This window comes from Mchenga conophoros, linkage group LG3 (genome assembly GCF_057382185.1).
Source record: "Mchenga conophoros isolate Kocher_MC1m ecotype Shallow Benthic linkage group LG3, M_conophoros_male_GT1.1, whole genome shotgun sequence".
Classification (NCBI taxonomy): Eukaryota; Metazoa; Chordata; class Actinopteri; order Cichliformes; family Cichlidae; genus Mchenga; species Mchenga conophoros.
In genome coordinates, this window is record NC_140528.1 from 80113391 (window position 1) to 80137088 (window position 23698).

Below are 23698 nucleotides of genomic sequence, written 5' to 3' on the forward strand. Positions count from 1 at the left end.
TAATTAAATAGACAGTATTATAAAGTATAAACAGTGGTTATTTAAGCCAGCAGTGAGTGGATCAAATGTTTTCTTAGGTGGGCACACTGATAAAGTACACATTGATCAAATCAAATAGAAACATAGTTTTAACTGTGTTAACATCCATGAATTATGGTATATATGACAGTAAGCTTGTCTCTAAAACTTCTTTTTTAAAAATATTTTTATATATTAATGCATGTCTGCATCAATGAATGAATAGAGAGAAATATACATAAATTATGAGCAAATGTGGGTTAAATGGAAAAGAACTGCTTCTTCTGCTTTTCTACTCTCCCGGAGCATTCAAAGTGCTGTATACAACATGCCTCGTTCACACCCACTCATACAATGTACAGAAGGAACTGTACTTAAGTGCAATCTAAGCATTCACACACATTCACACTCCAGTGGATGCATCGGAGAGCAACTTGGGGTTAGTATCTTGCCCAAGAGTACTTGGCATGCAGACTGGGGAAGCCAAGGATCGAACCACCAACCTTCCAGTCGGTAGCTGATCTGCTCTACCACCTGAGCCACAGCCACCCCATAAGTAAAATCATAAATCAACTCCCCATAAGGAGTAAAATCAGTATTGACCTGCATCATGAATCTGACAGACTGGGAATCCACAGTGTTGGACAGCAGCTTCAGACGGTAGTCCTTGTTCTTGTCTGACCCACCAATACTGTGAGTTGGTGGGTCAGCACCCTAACTGGAACCTGCAGCAACAGGTTCAAGTGTCTGTATGCTGAACTCACAAGGACTAGCATTACAAACTGTAGCATGAGACAGTAGACTTTAAGTACATTTGCATGATGAGAAAATCAATTAATATAAATCTGATGTCTCTTTTACTAATTATCACCAGTGTTCAGGTCATCACTGGAAAGAAATTACTATAGTACACTTTACTTGTTCCACACACCAATGCACATCCCTGCATTGGACAGAGGACAGACATACAAAACCACCAACACAACACAGCTGAAAAAGCCCAAGGAGACTTCAAAGTGATCGCCACAGTTATTCTGCTCTTGAATCATGTACAGAGAGAAATGGAGGCTACAATGTTCCCAGCATGACTACTCATTACTATCTTTGTTAGCTGCTGAAGAGTAGGGCAAGCTGCTTGGCTAGTGTTAGCATACACTTAACTTTAACATCATTCTGGGTTCTTGGATAGCTTTGCATTAGCTTGAGACTGTACAGATGTTTTTGCACAATAAAAATAAAAGTAATGTTCATCTCCACTCCACTTAAAAGATGTAGACTGTTGCACCACTGTCCTCCCTCCAGCACATGAACTGAAAAGGACTGAAGATAGGGCTAGTGTTCAGCAAAAACACGTTACATTACTGCGTTACTAAAAAATGTATTGTGATTAAAGTAATGCATTACTTACTAATGCATTACTTTAATCACATTATTTGTCACTGTATTAAAAAAAAACGTGGGTGTGTTTCCTGTCACATTTACAGCCCCTGCCAGCCTCTCAATATTATTTTTTCAGTGCATTAGGTTGTAAAGTTTGGTATAAAGAATATGCATTTGAACTTCATGCTCTTCAACTACTGGTCCTCTCAGACTGGTGATTTTCCACACCCTCAGTGTGTGTGTGTGTGTGTGTGTGTGTGTGTGTGTGTGTGTGTGTGTGTGTGTGTGTGTGTGTGTGTGTGTGTTTTCATCTAAACTCAAGCCAAGATGTGGGACTTTGCTGAAACTGGTCACCTCCATTGTAACACAAATGGAGCTGCCTGGGAGGAAGCTAATGGACTGTCGGACTGTCACACTGTCGCAAAGCTGGCCAAAAAACACACTGCCAGACCTCTCACACCTCTATCTCTGACACCTCTGACAATGTGTTGTTCATGTTTGGCTTTCTGATTCCCCATTCTAACCACTTCTCACCTCACCTTAGAGAAGTGCAGGGACAAAAATGCTGGAAAGAGTCAAGACTGGCTTCTGAGCAAGAGGCTTTTGCTAAGTCTTTAAATTTGAAACTGATTGTACTGGGAATGAATATTGAAGTGATCCAATATCCATTCAACATTATGGATTAACCTGCTTGAGGATTGATTGAAAATATTGACAAAGTTGAAACCACACTTAAACTAGTGGAATTACCACAGTGGAAGATATTATAAAAGTGAATATAAGACCAAATAGTATCATAAAAATCGTTTTTGCTCCTCTAACTCAATAAGAAATGTCATAGTTGTTATTGGGTTTAGACAGAAGTGGAGTTTGATGCTACAATCTTGACCTCGGGCAAAACAGTCTCAACTCAAGGTCATTTCATAGCTTGTTGCTGAGTTACTGAGATTGGAGTCAAAAACAGTTTTTTAAGGTAACATTGCTTTTTCAGTCTTCTAGAAAGTTAAAAATGTTCGAAATGATCAAACAGACATACAATACTCTCAAACTTTCAAACTACTCTAGGCTTTAAAATGAGCCTCTCATATTCTTTGTCCTAATCCTCCACAAAAAGAACATTATTATAGGTATTCAGGCACTATATGCCCTGCTAATTCATTCAAATGAAATGGCTGTTTGGTCCTTATGCAAACCACTTCAGCAAGATGACCTTGATTTCACACTCTGTCCAAATAGCATGACTATATTTTGATATGACAAGAACTACCTGAAGAGGATTTGTTTCATTGGTGATATGAAACAATCCTGAAATACACTGCAAACAAATCTTAAACTAAGATGGTACAACAGAGATGTGCAGTACTTCAGGTAGGGCACGAGGGAGACTCATGTCATAAATAAAAGGTGGTTGTCTGATCAAAACTTCCATCCATCCTTGTTTAGTTTAATAACCACAACAAGACTAAAGGGAGGGACTAACTGAGCATCTTCTGAAACTTGTTATGCTGTCTGGTGATATCCTCTTGCCTCCCATGCTGCGTTCCCCTCCCAGGTCTTCCTAACAGACCATGGCTCAGTAAGCTGTGGTCACATGGGGCCCTCTCTCCCAGTGGAAGCTAGAACTCAAGCAATTTATATATGTAATTGAGTGGAAAGGAACTGTACCAGGAACTGCACTAGTATGCCTGTGTATGGGTATGTTTATGTGTGTTGACCCAGATGTCAATAACAAAGAAACATTCTGATTTATACGACTAGGTCCTAACTAATTAGGTTTATCTTCTTTTATATCTGTCTGTCACTCATTGCTGAAATCTGGGAAGGTTCACTTACAGTTTTCCAAAACATGGCTACATGGCAGGCCATTGAATCTTTCCTACGAGTTCATAACAAAGTTACGAGAAACAAAAATGTATTGTGAATTATAGATAGCAGGCTGAATATAAGGATAACAAGACTACTGAAAGCTATTTTTGAGATAATTACCTTGAACATGGCGTGGAGTTCTTCATTGATTTATTACTTTCACAAATAATATTTGCAAAATAACAATTCAAACGGTATCCTTCATCGACTTCTCTCATTTTTCTGTGCACATGTACAGTAAGTACACAATTCATTTGCATAGGTGTGCATTTGTGCCGGTGTGCTTGTATCGTGCAAAAGCTTTCTCCATTCTCAAGACTTGAGGTTTTCATCAGCCATATCAGCCTGCAGCCATAAAACCCTTCAGCTGTTCAAAGATGTGTCATGCAAAACAAATGCACATTCTCATTCTTCTCTGGGCATAGACCTTCATGTTGTTCATGTTCCAACTGCACACCAGCACTCTTTTATAAGCTGTTTTAAGCTGCCAAGAAGATTGTGCTGCTTTATAATTGACAGCAGGAACTGATCATTGTTGACACACATCAGAGAGTATCAGCTCTATAATCTGAGCAACTGTGATCGAAAGATTATCAAACATCGCATAGATTACGTAAGCCGTTTTGCAGATTAAAAAGAGCTGAGTTTTGTTCCTATAAGTCCCCTTAATGTGTCACACCCCAGAAGTCTCCACAGCAGACACAGGAAGTTTAGAGTCTGCTTTTATCTGCCATGCACAATAGGAGCACTGTGCTTTGCTAAGCTTGAGCTATTACTCGGAGGAAATCGTTATGAAGGAAGAATGTATCAAAGTCCTTTGATTGTGGAGGATCATAACTTGTGCGAAAGGAATTGTCTGTCTGCCCTCCCCCGATCCCATTTTTTTGAAGCCTCACTGAAAAGTTCACCTTCTTATCTGTCAGTTGGTTAGTCAAGCTCAGTTTCAACTCTGTAAAGATTTGAAGGCATTCCTCCGAGCCTACAGTTTGACAAGACTGCCACTTGTTGGTAAGTCAGGTTACTGCGCCATGAGGATGAGTGCATCAGTGGCACACTCATCTTTTACAAACTCCTACATTATTTTCTGTGGTTTCTGTGGTGAATAATAAAAGATAAAACAATTTTAAGATTCGTTTTAGCAATTTTGTCCCATTTTGAGTTTCCCAGGTTGAAACCCAATAAGGGAACAATGCATGAATATGGAGGGGTTACAAGACGTTTAAGTACCACATAAAATGCACAACTCACAATAGTGCATAGAATAGAAAAGGTTTATTTTTTTGGCTAAGGTTTTGAATTTAATTTTAAACTCCTTTCACCTAAGGTCTCAAAAAGACCAGTACAATCAAATGGAACTGCAAAGATTTCTCAAGTGATTTAGTAATACACTTTAAGCTTAGAAATATCTCAACTTGGAGTCCTCAGTGTGTAAATGGTAATGGTAAATGGACTTGTTCTTATATAGCGCTTTTCTACTCTGTCTGAGCACTCAAAGCGCTGTGTGTGTCTCCTACTAGATTTCAAAAACGCTCTCATTCTGTTTCTAGTCCCATGATGCAATTGAGCAGCATTTCCCCTCCTCAGCCTGACTACTAACAGCCCACACCTCCTGTGCAAACAGATACTTTCAGTTAAACAGTGTGTTTTCATTTAAATCTCTGATGACAAAAAAAAAAGATAATCTGATGGCATCAAGGTTAGTCAAAAGCTTCCATAGGCTTAGTAGTGGACATTGTGACAAAGCAAGCAAACAAATTTAAAGACTGAATGAAAAGCATTTCATAAAAAACGAATAATTAAAAATACTATCTAAAAGTATAATTGTGTTTAGCTTCGTTGCATGATGATCTGTGTTTCACTGTCGCTAAAACTACAGAAATCTAGTTACAAATGCAAACACATCAAGAGCATGACCTTTGTGGTAGTACAGATTTTTATTGTTTATTTATTTGTAACTTTTTTTTGTTTTTTGCTAAGCTTATAGTACTCAGTACCTCTGAGTAGCGAGTTTCAGGTTGTTTTGGGTGAGATTATGCAACTTCACCAACTGACACAATCATATTCATAAGATCCGGTGCACCTTTATGCTTCTTTTTCAAGCATTTGTCATCTCATTTGTCTCCATTTGTTGATATGATGTCTATATTCAATTCAATTCAATTCAATTCAATTTTATTTATATAGCGCCAAATCACAACAAAAGTCGCCTCAAGGCGCTTCATAGATACAGAGAAAAACCCAACAATCATATGACCCCCTATGAGCAAGCACTTTGGCGACAGTGGGAAGGAAAAACTCCCTTTTAACAGGAAGAAACCTCCGGCAGAACCAGGCTCAGGGAGGGGCGGCCATCTGCTGCGACCGGTTGGGGTGAGAGAAGGAAGACAGGATAAAGACATGCTGTGGAAGAGAGACAGAGGTTAATAACAGATATGATTCAATGCAGAGAGGTCTATTAATACATAGTGAGTGAGAAAGGTGACTGGAAAGGAAAAACTCAATGCATCATGGGAATCCCCCGGCAGCCTACATCTATTGCAGCATAACAAAGGGAGGATTCAGGGTCACCTGGTCCAGCCCTAACTATATGCTTTAGAAAAAAGGAAAGTTTTAAGCCTAATCTTAAAAGTAGAGATAGTGTCTGTCTCCCGAATCCAAACTGGAAGCTGGTTCCACAGAAGAGGGGCCTGAAAACTGAAGGCTCTCCCTCCCATTCTACTTTTAAATACTCTAGGAACAACAAGTAGGCCTGCAGAGCGAGAGCGGAGCGCTCTAATAGGGTGATATGGTACTACAAGGTCATTAAGATAAGATGGGGCCTGATTATTTAAGACCTTGTATGTGAGGAGCAGGATTTTGAATTCAATTCTGGATTTAACAGGAAGCCAATGAAGGGAAGCCAAAACAGGAGAAATATGCGAGGTGGGACTGTGTACGTGTGTGTCCTGAGGATGTTCAGTGTTTGTCTTAGCTTAACTAGGTTAAACCGAGTGATATCCTTTAAATGATGACATGTTGGCACAGGAGGGCTGACCGATTGATGGACCTGCCCCACAGGGACATGAGGCAAAAGTGTGTGCCAAAACAGCTGTCATCAGGCTTTATACCATAGAAGCCAAAAGACTTTGTAAACACATGTAAATATGAGATTGGGAGTGGTCATTTTGGTAGAAATTAAGGATAGTAATTGTTTGCTGACTTCCTACATCCACAGGGTGAACTTGAGCTTTTCAGTGGAGCTTTTTAGCTGTAAACAACAAATACACTGAGCAAATCCCAGCTGACATTTTCTAAATTAACTGTATTATAAGAAATAAAGTCTTCTTTCCTGCTGTTCTAACATCATCATTCTACTCCTCTTCCTTGTTGACCATGCTCTGCCTGCAAAACAAACACCAAGCTTTTAATTGACTGTGGTGCTAACGGAAGTTACACCCAACTCACACACAGTTCTCAAGTATCAACCCAGAAAGATGTGTTATTCTACACACACTCCTTAATTGAAGTCATGATGAGAATCCTAATAGGGGTTGTGTGTGTGTGCGTGTGTACCTGTTTAGACATTTTTCTGGGGACCAACAGCCCTGAAGGGGACCAAAATCTCAGTCCCCTCAAGTTTTAGCGTCAGGTTTACAATTAGGTTATGGTTATAGGTTTAGTCTCCAAAAGTTGATTCTGTTCATCCGGACCTAGCGTTTTTGTGGGAGAAAAGTTGAGCATGCATCAAGAAGTTATAGGTTTAGGGTAAGGGCTTTTGTGATATTGAAGCTGTTCTGATGACTATAAAAAGAAATGACAGGTGAAGATTTGCCAGAAATGTGTTCAGAAAATAGGCATACATAATACAAATCACTGAACACATTAAATATGGACAAAAAATAAAATAGCACAGTGTTAGTTTAGCTATAAAAGTAGTAATGATTTTTTTCTTTTTCTAGAAACGGACAGTATAAAAGATGGACATAGCCACTGGTTTTACACCAGCTTTGTGTTTCTTTAGATAAAAACAAAACAGAGGTTGGATTAAAGGATAATAAAAGAAAAGATCGACAGCAAGGACAAAGAGGAAATACTACTGGAGTAGATTTCTGTGAACATGAGCAATGCTCTTCTAGAAGCAAATATGTAACCTGAAATTTCCAGGTTATTCCCTACCTGCTTTGATAGGGAGACAGAAATCTCTCAAGTACTCTCTCAAGATTTTGTGTAATCACTGCCCTAAAGAGCTTTAAACTTGTACAGTATACTTTTTTATTTTATTTGATCTTTTTGGGGGGTTTTTGGCTTCCTGCTGAAAAAAACCCATCCTTCCTGCTGTTTTTTGTTTTCTGGCGATTTAAAGGAACCATTCGATTTCTGAGTTTAGGTCTAGTTGTCAAAGCATCAAGTGTGTGGATGCTCTCCAGCAGGTGTGACTGATTTTTGACCAAAGAGATCGATGGACTGGTTATTCAAAAATTACTAAAAGTATCTTCTGTAACACAAGGCCCTGAAAGAAATCCAGATCAGGCAGATAACCCATAAGTTTCTTGGCCTACTGGGACACTGAAGTGAACATTATTAAAACTGTGCTTTCCCCGCTTTGATGAGCCAAACATGCTGTGTAAGAGGCATTTATTACAGGTTTGTGTAATAAATTTACCCAAGTATAAGCATACAAATATGAAGCTTTTCTTTTCTAATACTAAAGTACTGAACTCCCTCTAGAAGGAGCTACTGTAACCTTTGAAAACACTATTAAATATACCATTGAATACAAATTGCTTTCGGCAAGGTTGAATATTAAGGTTATTTTGGAAGTGAAGGAGGAATATAGGCATTAAAAAGGGATTTTTTTCTTTCTTTGTACGTGGACAAAAGCATGCAGTCTTAAAATAAGAATTAAAAGCATTGGAAGTACCTTGACAATTTCCTATGAGTTGATTTATTTGTTTGCTCAATTGTTTCTGCCCACACATAATACTTATTTTTTTAAATAGCCATTACATGTTGAATATCCCTTTCATTAAAATTATATCTCTAGTTTGCATCCATTAATCTTTGCTGAAACATTTGTTAAGTAACAATACAGCTAGTTACTTTATTGCATTTCTCTGACTGAGGACACTTTTTATAAGGAGTTGCTGTAAACAACCAAAAACCCTCATGGGATAGCTTCCCACCTCTCACGCACTGTTAATGAACATGACTGGTTCATTAGTTCCTATCGATTTCCCCTATTGAGACACTTATTGCAAGTGTCTGGGACATAATTGTGATTGGTGGGTTGGCAGTTCCTGGTGTCCCCTGTATTTAATGTTTTCACTTTATGAGCTATAAAAGTCTGAATAGATAATCAATAGAGTGTTGCCATGGTTTAAGCCGCCTGTAAGGTTGATGGAAAGTTTTTCTGTTCCAGAGGATGGCCTTGAATGAATGTGCATGCATGGAAGTGAATGCATTCATATTTATCAGGTTTTCAGTGCATGCAGGTGAATTAACATGGACAAGTACTGATATGAGGAGGATATTTTCAACAGACTGCTGACTTAGCACCAAATATGTTGCAGGATGCTTTGGACCGTATCACCTGTGACCTTCTTTTTTCTTCTTTTTCTTTCTTTTCTTCTTCGCTGTTCTCTCTATCATCTCTTACAGGTAATTCTGGTGGGTTCCTCTATAAATGAACGAGATCAAATGCTGTTTATCAGCACAGATGAAGGTTCCTCCTTCCAGCGGCAGTCCATCGACTTCACACCTGACACGCTCATCTTCCACCCCAAGGAAGAAGACAAGCTGCTGGCCTATTGCAAGGAGGGCAGGGTGGGTTGTAGACACAAACATAAAAGAAACTTTTGATTCTGTAGCTGAAATAAATGCACAAGGAGTTATCGTTGGTGTTACGTTACCAAATCTTTTGTCGTGCAGCAGCGCATTATATCTCAAGATTTACGACTAAACTCAGAAAAAAAACGTCATATGTTGTTTTTTCATACCACAGTAATGCTGTTCTGTAATTCTTGAATTAAAGTGAAATGAATTAAACAATAACCATATCCAAACACAGTGACGATATAGTAAGTGTAGTCACACTTGGCTTCTAGTTGGAAACCCTTTGGCAAGTTCTAAGAAGAAATAAAAACGTATATCATAAAACAATGTTTTTAATTATAAATAACCCACAAATCTATTTGTATATAGAAATCTGAATGTAAAACTTTTGCTTTAAATTTTATTTTTAAGGTAAAAGTTTAAATATGTATATTTATTACGTTGCTGTCAGATCTTGCACTGACTTTTCTCAGCAAACATCTAATGGCTGCAGTTATCCCTGTTTCTTGTCCACCTCTCCCTACCCCACTCATCCTTTCAAAGCGTTCCAATTTTCCATACATTCTATGCAGCACTCAGCGAATGACTAGACATTCAGCAATGACCTTATGGGGCTTACTGTCCTTGTGGATTGCCCAGTGAAGGTCATCTGGACAATTGTCAAGTCAGCAGCCTCGAATGTAGTTGCTTGCACTCGACTAGACTGAGATACACACATAATTTACTCAAATTTAGAAGGAAATATTAAGTCGAGATAATCCATTATCTCACATACTTTTTAATTTTGAACAGCAAAACCCATAATCACCCAAATTAAAACAAAACAGGCATATAAAGACAAACATTTCACTTCATGTGCAATTAATATAGATTAATATCGATTTTATGTAAAACCTTTTCATTATATATATTTTTAGTTTCACTATCATTAAAAGCACTAACAGTAGACAGAAACAATTAAACTATGATGGAGGATCCTGAGGTGCTGGTTAATGACCGTCAATGCACACTTGTAGAGCACATAATAATTCAGCTGCATGGCTTTTTATGTTGTTTTTAATCCTGCTTAAGTTAATTGCTTTCATAGTTGTAACATGTCACTCCAGTCTGAGCCAACACGAAAGCCAGGGCATCGTATTGCTGTCCAATGAATTACTTATGTCTTTTTGCCGAGAGATGAGATGATTCAGTGGATAAGACATTCAAGCCTGCAGCAGTGTAGAGAACCTGCAAGATGAAAATAGTGTTGGTCAAAAATGCTGCTTTCTCATGTAGGTTAGAAACACTCAATCAACAGATTTATTAATAAGCAATGAGAGATGTTCATCTCACTGCATTTGACTGTTTTATAGCAGTAGCTTTAGTTAGGGGATCAAAGCAGAGCCAAGGAATTTAAAGATGTATCACTTGGGGACACATGTGGAATGGCCAATTCTGAGCAAAGCTAATGTTAACAGCTGATATGGTGATAACACAAAGGTAGTGCAAAGGTAGTATATCTGATCTGGCAGTGATATACAAAGGTCGGAAGCCCAAAGTGCAGATAGCGATATTTTTGTCGTAGAGAGCAAAGTATTTTATTTTATGTTATTATGTTAGCTGACTATAGTCGCCTATGTGGAAACAGCACAGCTATGTCTTGATGCATACTCAATCATACAGGTAAGGTATTCATCCAGGTAATCATCCAGGTACTTTTGGAGACAGCGCAGCTATATTTCACGTTGTTGTCTACCACCACACCTGGGTAATTCACCAATCATACACTAAAAATATTGAATTAAAGGGCAGTTTGTTTTCATATGGTATCAGTATGGTTTAGTTTAGTTTATCTGCCACAGTCTTTGTACTTATCTGTATATTATGAATTCATTTTTTTGGATAATACCTTTTTAAAAACTAATAAATTAACACTTTAACAATCTATCAAGATCAACAAAATGTAATTTCATTTTGTTTTGTTGCACAAACCACCAAACAACTACTTGTATTCATCAAAGTCCTTATTTTTTGCACCGACTGAATTAACATCATCATCATCATCAACTTTATTTATAAAGCACTTTAAAACAACCACAGCTGACACAAAGTGCTGTACATTTAATTAAGTAATTAAAACCCAATGTAAAAAGTGGTGTTTGGGCTTAAATAAAAAGACCCTGAAAACCAAAATGGAAATGAAGCTCAAGATATTTAAGTAGGTGAGACATAAGTTTGAATAGTTAATAAGCTTGAATTGGCTCAACTCCTCCTCCACTTCAATAATTTACACATAATTAAGCAAGAAATTCAATTAGGTTTTAATCTGTTCCATATGGGCAGGCTGCAGATGGAAATGAGGAATCCATTCAAACAGAACAAAAAAAATCATTTAGCTGGAGAATGATGTGAGGATCATTTTCAAATTACGGTTTGTGAGGGCAGACACATATTTACATCAAGGTCAACCTTCATTTCTCTTTTTCACAGCGACAAAAGAATGTGCTTTAGGATTAGCTTGTTGTCACTGATTACATTTATTTTCCGATGACCATGAGTGAGATAGGCAGGAGCTGAGCAGAATGAGAAGGTGCAAGTGTTGTTTGTGTGTGTGTGTGTCAGCTAATACACACTCAATGCACACACCTTGTCACGCTGACACACACGGCTGCCAAACCTGTTATGATTAATATGTGAGCTCAGTTTTAATGTATGAAATGTAGTAAATTGATTGGATGAATAATTTTCTATAGTGACCTCCATTGTAAAATAAACAGCTGGCAATAATCTGGAGATACATTATGCTACATGGAAATTGTGCTTTTTTCTGTCTAATTGTGTGGGGGTTTTTGTTTTTTTTGTCCAGCTCTTTGCTTCAGCAGATCTGGGCCGCAAGTGGACATTACTGCAGGAGAGAGTGACAAAGGACAGAGTTTTCTGGTCAGTCTAACTTAATTTTATAACATTTGATGGATAAGATGCCAAGAATGCAGCTGTGTTTGTATCACAGCTGGGGCCAGCATTACTAAGCAAGTTCATGATACCCAGGATATCTTTTTCTTATTTCGAGTCACTTATTCAAACAACAGCAACATCAGTAACTGAAGGTGGATCAGTCAACCCAGATTCTTCTTTTTATGAGTCTGGTCACATAAAACTGTGCAATTTGATTAATCATAGACACGGACTAGTCTACTTGCAGCAAAGCAGTATAATTTACAAATGAAGAGACTATATTAAAAATATTGAAAGATGTTAAACAGATAATACATCTGCAAGTTGGTACATAAGAATGTGTGATTTAAAAAGAAGGGAATGCCGTTGTTCCCTAAGAATCTCCATTTCTTATTGATGCTTGTCAGATAAAGAAAAATACTATCTCTAGAACTACACTCCTTTCTACTACCTAAATACTGAAGTTCTAGGGATTTTGTTGGAAAGAACTGATTGGTAATTATGTTGTGGTTTTGTATATGTTCGTGTCTTTTCTAAAGGATAACATGCACCAGAGCATATTAGGCCTGCAGCATATCTTACCATGGCGGTGTACCCATTAAGAAGATAACCTTTGTGTTTACCCTGAAAACCAAAGGATAAACCTGACAGTACCACACTTGCCTGACTCAGTCTCTAGGTTTGCTCTACAGGCCTCTGATAACTTCTTCACTGATATATAGTTTTAGAAACTGTGAGAATTAAGGTTGCAACCAAACAGAAAATTTTCTGTTTCTTTATGCAAAGATGATTAATACTGGTTCTTGAACATATGTCAGTGTTTTGCAAGGATCCCGATAAGTTAAGGAAGAGAGGAATGAAAATACAAGTACAAGGACTTTATTTTGAATTTACTTTGAGATGGGTGTTGAAGGCTATAATAAACACAGACGAAAAGAAAATTTGAACTGCTTAAGGTTATTTCAGTTCACTTAAGTTCAATTTAGTACCAAATCACAATAACAGTCACATTGTAAGGTAAGAAGCCTACATTATTCTGGAGAAAACCTCAACAATCAAGCAACCCCTAGACAAGTTTGCAGTTGTAGAAAGGACAACCTCTGGCAGAGCCAGGGCTCAGGGAATGCCAGGTTATCTATCAAAAAAAGTTAAAAAGTAGTTATATGGCTCCACTGGTATATAAATATGTGGGGAGAGTGAGAGCTGAATGGTGAAGAACTGCTTAGTTCATCGCATCAAGTCTCTTAGGACTTTGATCCTATAGCTACATAACGGGTCATATGTCTAGCCTTAACTGTTAGCTTTATCAAAAAGGAAAGTTTTCTTAAAAGTAGAGAGGCTGTATGTCTCATGAAAACAAACTGGAAGCTGGTTCCACAGGAAGGAGGCCTGCTGAAAGTTGAAGGCTCTATTTGAAGGATTTAACTGGGTGCCGCTGAAGAGAAGCTAATATTGGACAAGAATGAACTCGCTTTATCATCCCTGTCAGTACTCTGGCAACAGCATTTTGGATTAACTGGGGGCTTAGTGAACTTTAAGAATGACCTGATAACGATAAAAAACAATAGTCCAGCATAAAAATAATGAATGCAGATATAAGACAGAGATATCGTGCAGAAGAAAGAAACAAGTTCTACATAATTGTTTAATATGCACATTAGTCATAATGTGCATACATACTTACTCTGTATTCTGTAGAAAAAGATTGTGATCAATGATGATTTTATATATTTTTCCATAGCATTACATTTGAATTTAACAGTTCAATCTTTCAAATAACGGACAAATATTTGTGAAATCATGATACATTTGTGAATGTATTTTAACAATCTAAATATGCATATATGTACAGACAGATACATTTAGACAACAAGAAAATTATGTTTTATTACATTACAGTGATTTTACGTTAATTTACATTTAAAATGTGAAATCACAGTCCATTTATGTAAATTTAATGTGCATTATATATGACTTATCCTGGTATGGTAATGCCAACCAGATTCAGAATGCAATTAAACATATAATAACCTCAGTTTTGTCTGAATATTGGAAGGAAATTATGGGACATCCTTATGTCTTTAAAATATGCCAGTAGCCAAAGTATATGACTTGTGTCATCTGGCTTCGAAAATGAATCATACTGGGTATTATCTACGTAGCAATAAAAATGTATGCAGTGTTTTCTGATAATATTCTCTAAGGGACGCATGTATAATATAAAAAAGTATGGATCCCAGCACAGAACCCTGTGGAACTCCATGACAAACTTTGTGGAGAAGACTATCAGCTTACATGAACAAAATCTATCAGGTACATACAATTTAAACCATTGGAATGTATTTTCTTTAACAATTTTAACAGAGATTAACAGTTTAATCTAAATTTATGTTGAAAAATATTGTGAACAACAGTATCAAATGCTACAGAGTGACCTAACAGGACAAGCACAAAGACATGTCCTTTGTTTGAGTCCATGAGAATTTCATTCATTTCAGGTTTTAAATTATACACAATCCAATAAGAACCTATGGCGCCAGAATAGAAAGGTCTCTTTGAAAGTAGTAATACTCACTAAGCGTAGAACTGGGGGTTACATTAGTATAAAAATGAGAAGATGGGGCTTCGTAAAAAATTCCACTTACTAACATTTTTAAAACTCACTAACTCTAATGGGCTACAGCTGCTCCACAGAAGTCAAATACTAGATTAGAAAACGTTAAGTATATGAATTATTACAATTGTTCCCTTAATTTTATATTTTGCCCTTCAGTTGAAGAAGAAATGACATCCACATCAGTTTATGTATAATTTAAATATGCCAACATAAGATGGTGATTGTGATGAACCTTATCCTGTTTACCTTGACAGATACATACTTACTCTGTATTCTGTAGAAAAAGATTGTGATCAATGATGATTTTATATATTTTTCCATAGCATTACATTTGAATTTAACAGTTCAATCTTTCAAATAACGGACAAATATTTGTGAAATCATGATACATTTGTGAATGTATTTTAACAATCTAAATATGCATATATGTACAGACAGATACATTTAGACAACAAGAAAATTATGTTTTATTACATTACAGTGATTTTACGTTAATTTACATTTAAAATGTGAAATCACAGTCCATTTATGTAAATTTAATGATATTCTAGAAGAACAGAACAAAACTGTAAAATACACAGTAAAATACTTTTATATTAGGATTTTTTTTACAGTGTAGGACTTTGCTCTTCTAGACAGAGATCTCAGTTGTTCCTGGATCTGCTGGAGCCACTTGCCCAGCTTGGGGTCCCGTTTACCACTGGGACCACTGTTACCTTTGCCCTCCACATCTTCTCGAGCTCTTCTCTGAGCCCTTAGTACTTCTCCAACTTCTCGTGTTCCTTCTTCTTGATGTTGCTGTCATTCGGTATCGCTACATCTATCACTATTACTGTCTTCCTCTGATTGTCCACCACTACCATGTCCGGTTTTTCCGTCTGTATCTGGAAGTTCCACAGAAACTTACCTTGGTCGTTGAGAATGCAAATCCCGTTTTGACTTTGGAACATCCTTGCTATACCTGGCACAGGTGTTCCTGTATACTATCCAAATCACTTGGTTATGGCGTTCCATGTATGCCCTGCTTGCTAGCATCTTGCACCCTGCTGTTATGTGCTGGATGGATAGATAACCACCTGTCATAAAAACAGGAAAATACATATTTTAAAAATCTGTCAAAAACAAATAGTTTTTGGTTTGTCCCACAAAGTTTCCCAATGGAACTTTTGTCCAACCTGTCTTCGAATCCACCAAATCTCAAATCTGCTCAATATTTTTCAAGTTTGGACTTAGACTTGGCCAGTCCAACAGTTCTAGTTCTCTAGATTCCTTTTTCACATAGTTTGTGCACAGTTTTGAAATATGTTTTGGGTCATTCTCTTGTTGGTATATAAACCCATGAGCAATCCATTTCAGTCTACATCTTGATGAACCAAGGTGATTTGCTAGAATTTTTTGTTCATTATATTATGCTAGCATCAAAATTTTTGTGGATGTTTGCAATCTGTGCAATTTGTGACATTGCACAGATAATGGCTTCTTAGAAGTTAAGTTTCCCTTCAGCCTTGTTCATTCAGTCATTTGCTTATGGTCAGTCTGGAGACTTTCTTATAATATGATCTAAAAACATTTACCTTTTTTGCTGCCTGAAGCAGCAGTGGTCCTCCTTCTGTCTATACTACTTAAAGTCTTAAGGTGCCTGAGATCTGCTTCAGTCAGCTTTCATTTCTTCCTCTTCCTTGGTGCATTCTGTAAGGGCCAGACTCCAAAGCACACTTGACCACACTGTGAGAACACTTGAAGTCTTGCTCTATTTGTCTCAAAGACCATCACAGCATCACAAAGTGCTTCAATGTAGACTATTCCCTTTTCAAAGAGCTCTCTGCATGTTCCCATTTTAAAATGAGGAGGAATTTCAAACTGAATTCACATTTTATACCCACATTTGAGCTGGCAGACTGGATTTATCAGAAATTAATCAAGCATTCAAGCACAAAATGTTCTGTTCAGAAAATTTTCAGTAATTTGCCAACTTAATCAAAGAAAATTAATATGCTTTAAAATTTTCTTCTGTTTTATATTGTAAAACATTAAATTTGATGAAAATGAAACAAAATATGAATGAAAAACAACAAAATTATATTCTAACATTAATAATATAATTTCATTTAAAGAGCTTGAACAACCAACAACATTGGTGGATTAACATTACACAAACATAAAAAAAAAAAAAATTGGCCATTGCCAAGTGGTGGAGAGAGGGGGGCAAGACCAGGTGTGTGTGTGTGTGTTTCTCTCTCTCTCGCTCTCTCTCATAGAACAATATAAATAGTTTTAAATGGCTTTCACTGGCATTATTTGACCAGCTTTATTATTTATTATGAAATCAATGACATTGCAGTGGCTTTATTTACAGTGCAGGAGAGTTGTGCTATTTATAAAGTCTTTCAGCAGTTCTTAGTTCAAAAGTCTTGTATTTACAAAATCCAGCATCTGATCTCCAGTGTTCCCAGGACAGAATCTCTTCTCTCAGCCATGCAAAACACTCTCCACAGGTAACCACAGCTAACATTTGAAATCTTTGTGCTAACAATAATGAAAGAGACTTACAGATGGGCAAGGCAATCACTACGACAGTTGGACAACACTCAGACAGAGACTGAAGGTCAGGTCCCAGTTTAAATAGCAGTCAGCTGATTGCCAGCTGATTCACAGGTGCTTGATTGCTTGAGGCACATCAGGGCGAGGGCTGAGATCCCAGGAGGATCCTGCCCCCCTAAGGTAACGTGGAGTAAGCAGACACATATACACAGAGCAACAAGCAAACACACCAAGAGGTAGAGAGAGAGAGGTTGCTGTGATGGTAGATTTTTCGGTTTTCCTGCAAAGCACCATTGTCTTTTATACATAAATCTCCAGATGGCAGGAAGGAGGCATCCTGTTTCATTTACTAAGAGCAGCAGATTTTTCTTTTAAGAGTTAATAAATATGTGAAAATGACTCCCACCAGGGATAAAACAAACTTTTTAGCAAATGCAACAACTTAGACGAGAGGGGTAATTTACATCCCAAGTACAACTATGCATTGCATTTTGCATGAAAACTGTGGATTTCTATCTTAACAATCATTAATCTATTAAAGTTAACCAAGGTAAACAACCTTCAATAGATTGGTAGAGCTGATGTGAGGCAATATACTTTAAAAAAAAAAAAGAAACTTTGCTCAGAAGCAAACCTGAAAAACCTGCTTGGATAGGAATCTTTTCGAGGTCAGGTGTTTCCTATCCTTTCAATGCTCACGTTGGTTGTAATGCACAGGGGTCAAAATTGTGGGAAATTACTGCAGAGTGTTTTATAATAAGGCTGGCATCTCATCCCAGAGAGAAACAGAAAGCAGAAGAAAGTAAATGGCTCTTATTGTCACATGTAATATTTCACAGCTTTCACGATCATATATCTTCCAGTATGTCTCCTCCTAACTCTAGTCTTCATATTTTATCTCCTTTTTCATTCTTCTATTCATCTGTTTTCTTTTACCATTTTCTCCCATTTGAATTAAGCTTCATGTTACTCATTCATGTAAAATAGGCATTATTGTAAAATTATAAGTTCAAATGTGCAGCATTCAAATACTATTGAGTCCCTCTTTCCCATCTTTTAAAGGTCAGAAAGGCATTTCTGAAGGAGTTCCTGTCCTCTCTTTGCAAATATTAAATGAGCTGGTTCACACACCCAAGCAACTATGATTTATACCACCAGTGCTAACTCACAAATCATCCTCTCTGCAATGTAAAAATTGAGAGATTGTGGAAGGGTGCCATATAGGAAGAGAAACACCCTAAGTGCTTCCTTTTTTAGACTTAAGTTACATACTCAAGTAAGAGTTGGCTCTGGGTTTTAGACCCCTGCAATGAGAGCTATATTATGTAATTCTTACTGTAACTTGTGGATTAAACATTTTTTTTTGTTTTTCTGTGAATAACATTTGGTTTTGACTTAATAGTGGCACAAGATTAAAAGTTATGGACTTGTTTTCAAAATTCATATTTTGGAAACCATGAAAAATGGCTCCAAAATCTTAACCTTTAAATATTGGCTACCCATCCAATATTTACTCAGAAACACCTGGAAAACAGAGTGACCATTTAACCATACAATATAAGAGCAGATTAAACTGGCAAAAATTGCTGACCGCTTGACTTAATACCCCTCGCCAAGTGCCATCATATAGCCAGTGGCCTATTGCTTCAGTTGGTCTTTACAAAACTTTTACTTTGATCTTTACAAAGCTTGGTCCTAATTGTCTATATGGAATGGATGAATTACTGACTTTACTGACTATTGTTTTTCCAATAAATGGTTCCTGTGCAATTTTGTCTGTCTGTGTGACTGCCTGTGAATTGTCTATGTTTAACTAAATACCAAGAATTGTTTTGGTGGTTTTATTTTTTTAGTTTATTTGATTTGTTTTGTTTCGTTTTTGTTTTCTATATAACTATTGATTATAGGAAACTGAGCTCCATACCACTAATATCATAAAGATTGTGGTCCTCCATTCAAAAGTTTATATATGTGGCTAAGGTTTTACATACATACACACTGTAAATGCATGTTGTTAGAGTTTTGGGATCTGAATTTAGCCAGTCATATCAGCTGTAACAGGAATAGCAGAGACCAGAAGTCTTCCTGCAAGTGCACATAAATCACACAAAAAATATCACATTAAAATCAATCTGCCTTTAGGCTGGTCTAGCTAAATGTGTTCCAGTGGACCTTGTTTTTGTGATGCTAGGTTGTAAACGTTTTGTTTGTCATTCTCAATAAAATGAAAAAGCTGTTTATTGAAATTAAACTGACATTGCAAGGCTGACAACTAAAAACAAAAGTAAAATGTTTAAGAATAGGTGAAGAAAACAGCTTGTATAATAATAATAATAACGAGAAGAAGAAGAAGAATTTATTTGTATAGCACTTTTCAAAACAGAGATATATATGTACAGGAGATAAGTGTACATGTTTGAACATACAGACACAAAAACAGACATGCTCTTTTGTTCCATCATACACACATACATGCATGCATGGTTGCAAACTATGGCCAAAAAATGAAGGTGAAAAGATTAAGGAAACACTAACCTATAAAAAATGAGTTTTCAGCAGTTGTTTTAAAACAAATAACAGAATCTGCTGTTTTAATAGTCTGAGGAAGGCTGTTCCACAGTTTGGGTACAACAATGTCAAGAGGCTGTCAAGGTTTTGGGCTTGACAGAAAAGTGTCACTGGGTGTCATCTGCACGGCAGTGGTAGAAGATTCCATTAAAGCCATTCAGTCCATTGAAATCATTCACTAGATGGCCGAGGGGTAACATTTCTCAAAGTGCAAATTCACCTTCAGTCTGAATTCACATTGCATGCTTGGAGCTGACACTTCTATCCAAAGAAACATGCAAGTTTCCAAGATGGGTCAAGGAGGACATGGGACGTTTGCTCATGGGTTTTCTAATAGATGGGAACAAGCAGCAAGACTCTTGATCAGGTCCAGAACCTTAAAGTATATATACAGTAAAAATAAATACAGAAAGTTAAAAAGAAAAGAAAAGAAAAGAAAACTGCAAATGTCAGGCAGACAAAGATTTAGCTATTGATAAGGACATTTCAAATGCCCAGTGTTTGCTTAAAGCCTGATTGGCGACTAACAAGAAGAGGAACATCCTAAAACCTGGCAAAAGGAGTATTTCGGCATTGCTGTGCATTAGTGTCAACGCAAAATAAATTACATTGAGGTACATGCCAATGGAAATCTATTAGAGTGGATTAAACAGGTGAACTATATGCTGAAAGGCTACTCCAGAGATCCAGGTTTGATTCTGCTTCTGGACATGTTATTCCATGTTATTGCGCTCTGTCCCTCCTTTCTTGGATACTCTGCTGTCCAGGGTAAAAGTCAGTCTTTAAAAAGAAATCTGTTAAAGTGGACACAATACCATACTGAAGGTAAATATGGACGTGCTGTTTTGTAGCTGATAGCTGGTCCCTAGTCCCATTCTAAGGCTTACATAAGTAGTTCTCCTATATTCTCTTTACCGCTGTGATAAGCTGAAATGGACCCCCTACTCTAAGCTGTGCTCACTTCAGTCGCTCTATTAGAAAAGTTTAACTGTCATTGGTATAAATCACTATACATCACTGACATTTCATCATAGTCTCTGCTGCCAGTCATTCCTTCATATGCCCCTTAACAAGCTGAACATTCTTTCTGATATCAGGCTAACAGATGGATAATGAGTTCTCTTCTTCTTGTTTCTGCAGTCGCTTTTCATCATCCACTGTTTAAATTGTGGTGACCTCTTATATTTGTACGATGGGTGTATAACCCATTCCATAGACATCTGACTAGCAGTAACTGGACTGAGCCCAGAAGCAAACTTGGTTTTGTAGATGAACCACATTTGTTGGCAGCTGTTTTTGTTAAACAGAAAAGACTTTCTGGATAATAGACTTGATTTTGAATTGGCTATTAATGACCACTTTATTCCATTCAATCAAGTTAAGTTTTATGTATTGCACAAACAATAACGTACCATTGGCAAAATTTTGAAATGTCATTTGCATTTAGTACGACCAAATAATTTTTAGAATACTTTTAATAATGTTTTTAATAAGAAATATATATTTTACCTGCACCATGTATAGAGTATGAGACGTATGTGTATCATCCCAGCAATGAAAAACAAGCAGTGAGTGATAATTATTCTAATGCTGAAAGAAATGTGACTTATTTATTACTTATTAATGTGTAACTTATTTAAAGTAATACATAAGATTTTTTAAGTAAACTGTTTCACGTGGGTAGTGTTTTTTCTGAAGCGTCCTCTATGAGCTCTCTCTTTACCTACAATATGACTGATATTCCTTACCCCTCATAACTCTTTTCCTACCTTGCTTCCCCTTCCCCTCACAGTCTGCTAATTGCTTGTAAAATCTCTTTATAGGAAAAGTAACAAGGTTTTAAATCTCCACTGTGTCTTTACTGGCCAGGGGGATATTTTACAGACTACATTATGCAGTTCTACTCAGATGAACTGTTTAGTTTACCACTCACTGAAGGGCAGACAGAGCAAATGCACTTTTGTATACATCCGTGTGCTTTTAAAAAGGAGCATATGAACATTTTGATGGTTTTAAAGTATACTACGTTAACATGAGTTAGGATAAGTGCATTTTCCAGGAAGTGCTGACCAGTGAAAAAAGGGGTTGTGGACAGTGACTGTACATTATAACATATTATCCATCCAGCCATACATTTTCTGCCTATCGAATTCAGGGTAGTGGGAGGGGCTTTGTCTGGATTGGCTAAAATAAAATTAGCGTAGAAATCAACGTGTACAAGTTGTCTAAAATTATGATTGAATGGTTTAGTTCTAGATGGTCTTCCCCTGCAAACTTAGACATATAACATTGGTAATTCCATAAAAACAGTGGAAAGCATTTCTTAACCTTTGATTTTGAATTTAAAAGATTAAAATGATACACTCAAACTTAAATGTTTCTACATTTACATCCATCCACCACCCTAACAGGTTTGAGTCATGAATAAAAACGTTTTCCTGGGTTCACCATGTTATGTGAACATCTAAAACACACATCATTTGACAGAATGCAGCGAATTTGTGCGGTCATGCCATTTGTTCCATGTTTTATTTCTCCATATTTTCTGTCTTGCTCCAATATTAAAATTAGAAAATGTAAAAAAGGGAAATATAGAAGTAAAATTCTAAAAACATTAAAGTGACAAATTGTTATTATTAAAAAAACATATTGTATTGACTGTGCTTTACTGTTGTGTTGCTTGGACTAGTCATATGTGGTTTTAAGCTTGAAGTCTGATCTACATCTGACATGATTGTCTTCTGTGTTCCAGGTCTGTATCTGGTGTGGATGTGGATCCTGATCTGGTGCACATGGAGATGCAAGATACAAGTGGAGGTGCAGTGATCTTCCACTAGCCCACTCATCTTGTTATAATGTTAGCACTTGGTCAGAGAAGATCAAAGTTTATTAGAATTTCTATAAGTTGATATAAATCTAGAGGTAAAATAAAGCACAAGGTTTAGCTTTGGTCCAATTTTATACTACTAATAGCAAACAGCTAATCAGCAAAGAGACTTGAAATTTGAAATGCTACCAGGTGTATTCTTTCTTGGGTTTAAAAGCATGTTATTAAAATACATTAACTGGCACTATCACAAGCTGATGGGTAGAGGACCAAAATACAGGATTTTAAACAAAAAGGTGAACCTTTATTAGGTTGAATGCAATGCCTACAGCCAAATCCGAATACAAGCAGAACTTTAAGGTCTTTGCAGGGAAACAGGCAAAACTAAGAGCAAACAGAGGAAGATAAAGACTACAGACAAGTCTAAGGAGAAGCACAGGACTATATATACACTTTAACTAGAAACAGGAGGGTAATGAGACATAGGTGACAGTAATCAAGACAATCACAGGGGATGAAGTCAAGCTTAAAGGAAGTAAATCCGGTAAAGTAAATCCGTTGGGCATCTTTCTTTGCCTTTAGACAACAATTCTGATGGCAAAAGAGCCAAACGGGACAGGCAAAAAAAAAAAAAAAAAAAGCTTAAAGGAAGACACAAGAGACAACTAATTTTAAACTGTTAAAATAACAAAGAACCCAACTAAAGGCACAAGAGAACTCACTCTGAATTCAGGGAAGGACAGAATTAATAATAGCCTTAAGGCAAAACCAAAAGGAAATAATTAGTGCTGTGAAAATTAACATGTTAATGCAAATTCATCTGCCATCACGGTCAATGTGATACTTTTTTTTTAGCGCAATTAACGCATCTGGAGTGCAGAATGACTCAAAATCCCTAAAATGTTTCTGTCAATGCATTTCGGGTAGTTTGTCCAAATAGAGTTACCTTTGCACATGCGCAAATGGGCAGCTGATCTGGTAGTGATGGGCAGCTGAACCAATCAACTCAATATGGAAGATGATAAACGCACATTGGCCCTCTCAATGGAAATTTGAGTATTAAAGAAATAACAAGACGGAACAGTCAACCGACATAAAGTATTATGCAAATTATGCAAGAAGGAATTTTCTTTTTA

At 36.8% G+C, this 23698-nt stretch overlaps 1 protein-coding gene across 3 annotated transcripts in view; it reads left to right on the plus strand.

The window, feature by feature from the left end:
- Positions 1-23698, plus strand: part of sorcs2 (sortilin-related VPS10 domain containing receptor 2) — a 359359-nt gene that overhangs the window by 263517 nt on the left and 72144 nt on the right. For all 3 annotated transcript variants that reach the window (XM_085267444.1, XM_085267445.1, XM_085267446.1), the window contains exons 4-6: positions 8902-9066; positions 11921-11994; positions 22488-22552. In XM_085267444.1, coding sequence (XP_085123570.1) covers positions 8902-9066; positions 11921-11994; positions 22488-22552 — 304 coding nt within the window. The remainder of the gene's footprint in view (positions 1-8901; positions 9067-11920; positions 11995-22487; positions 22553-23698) is intronic.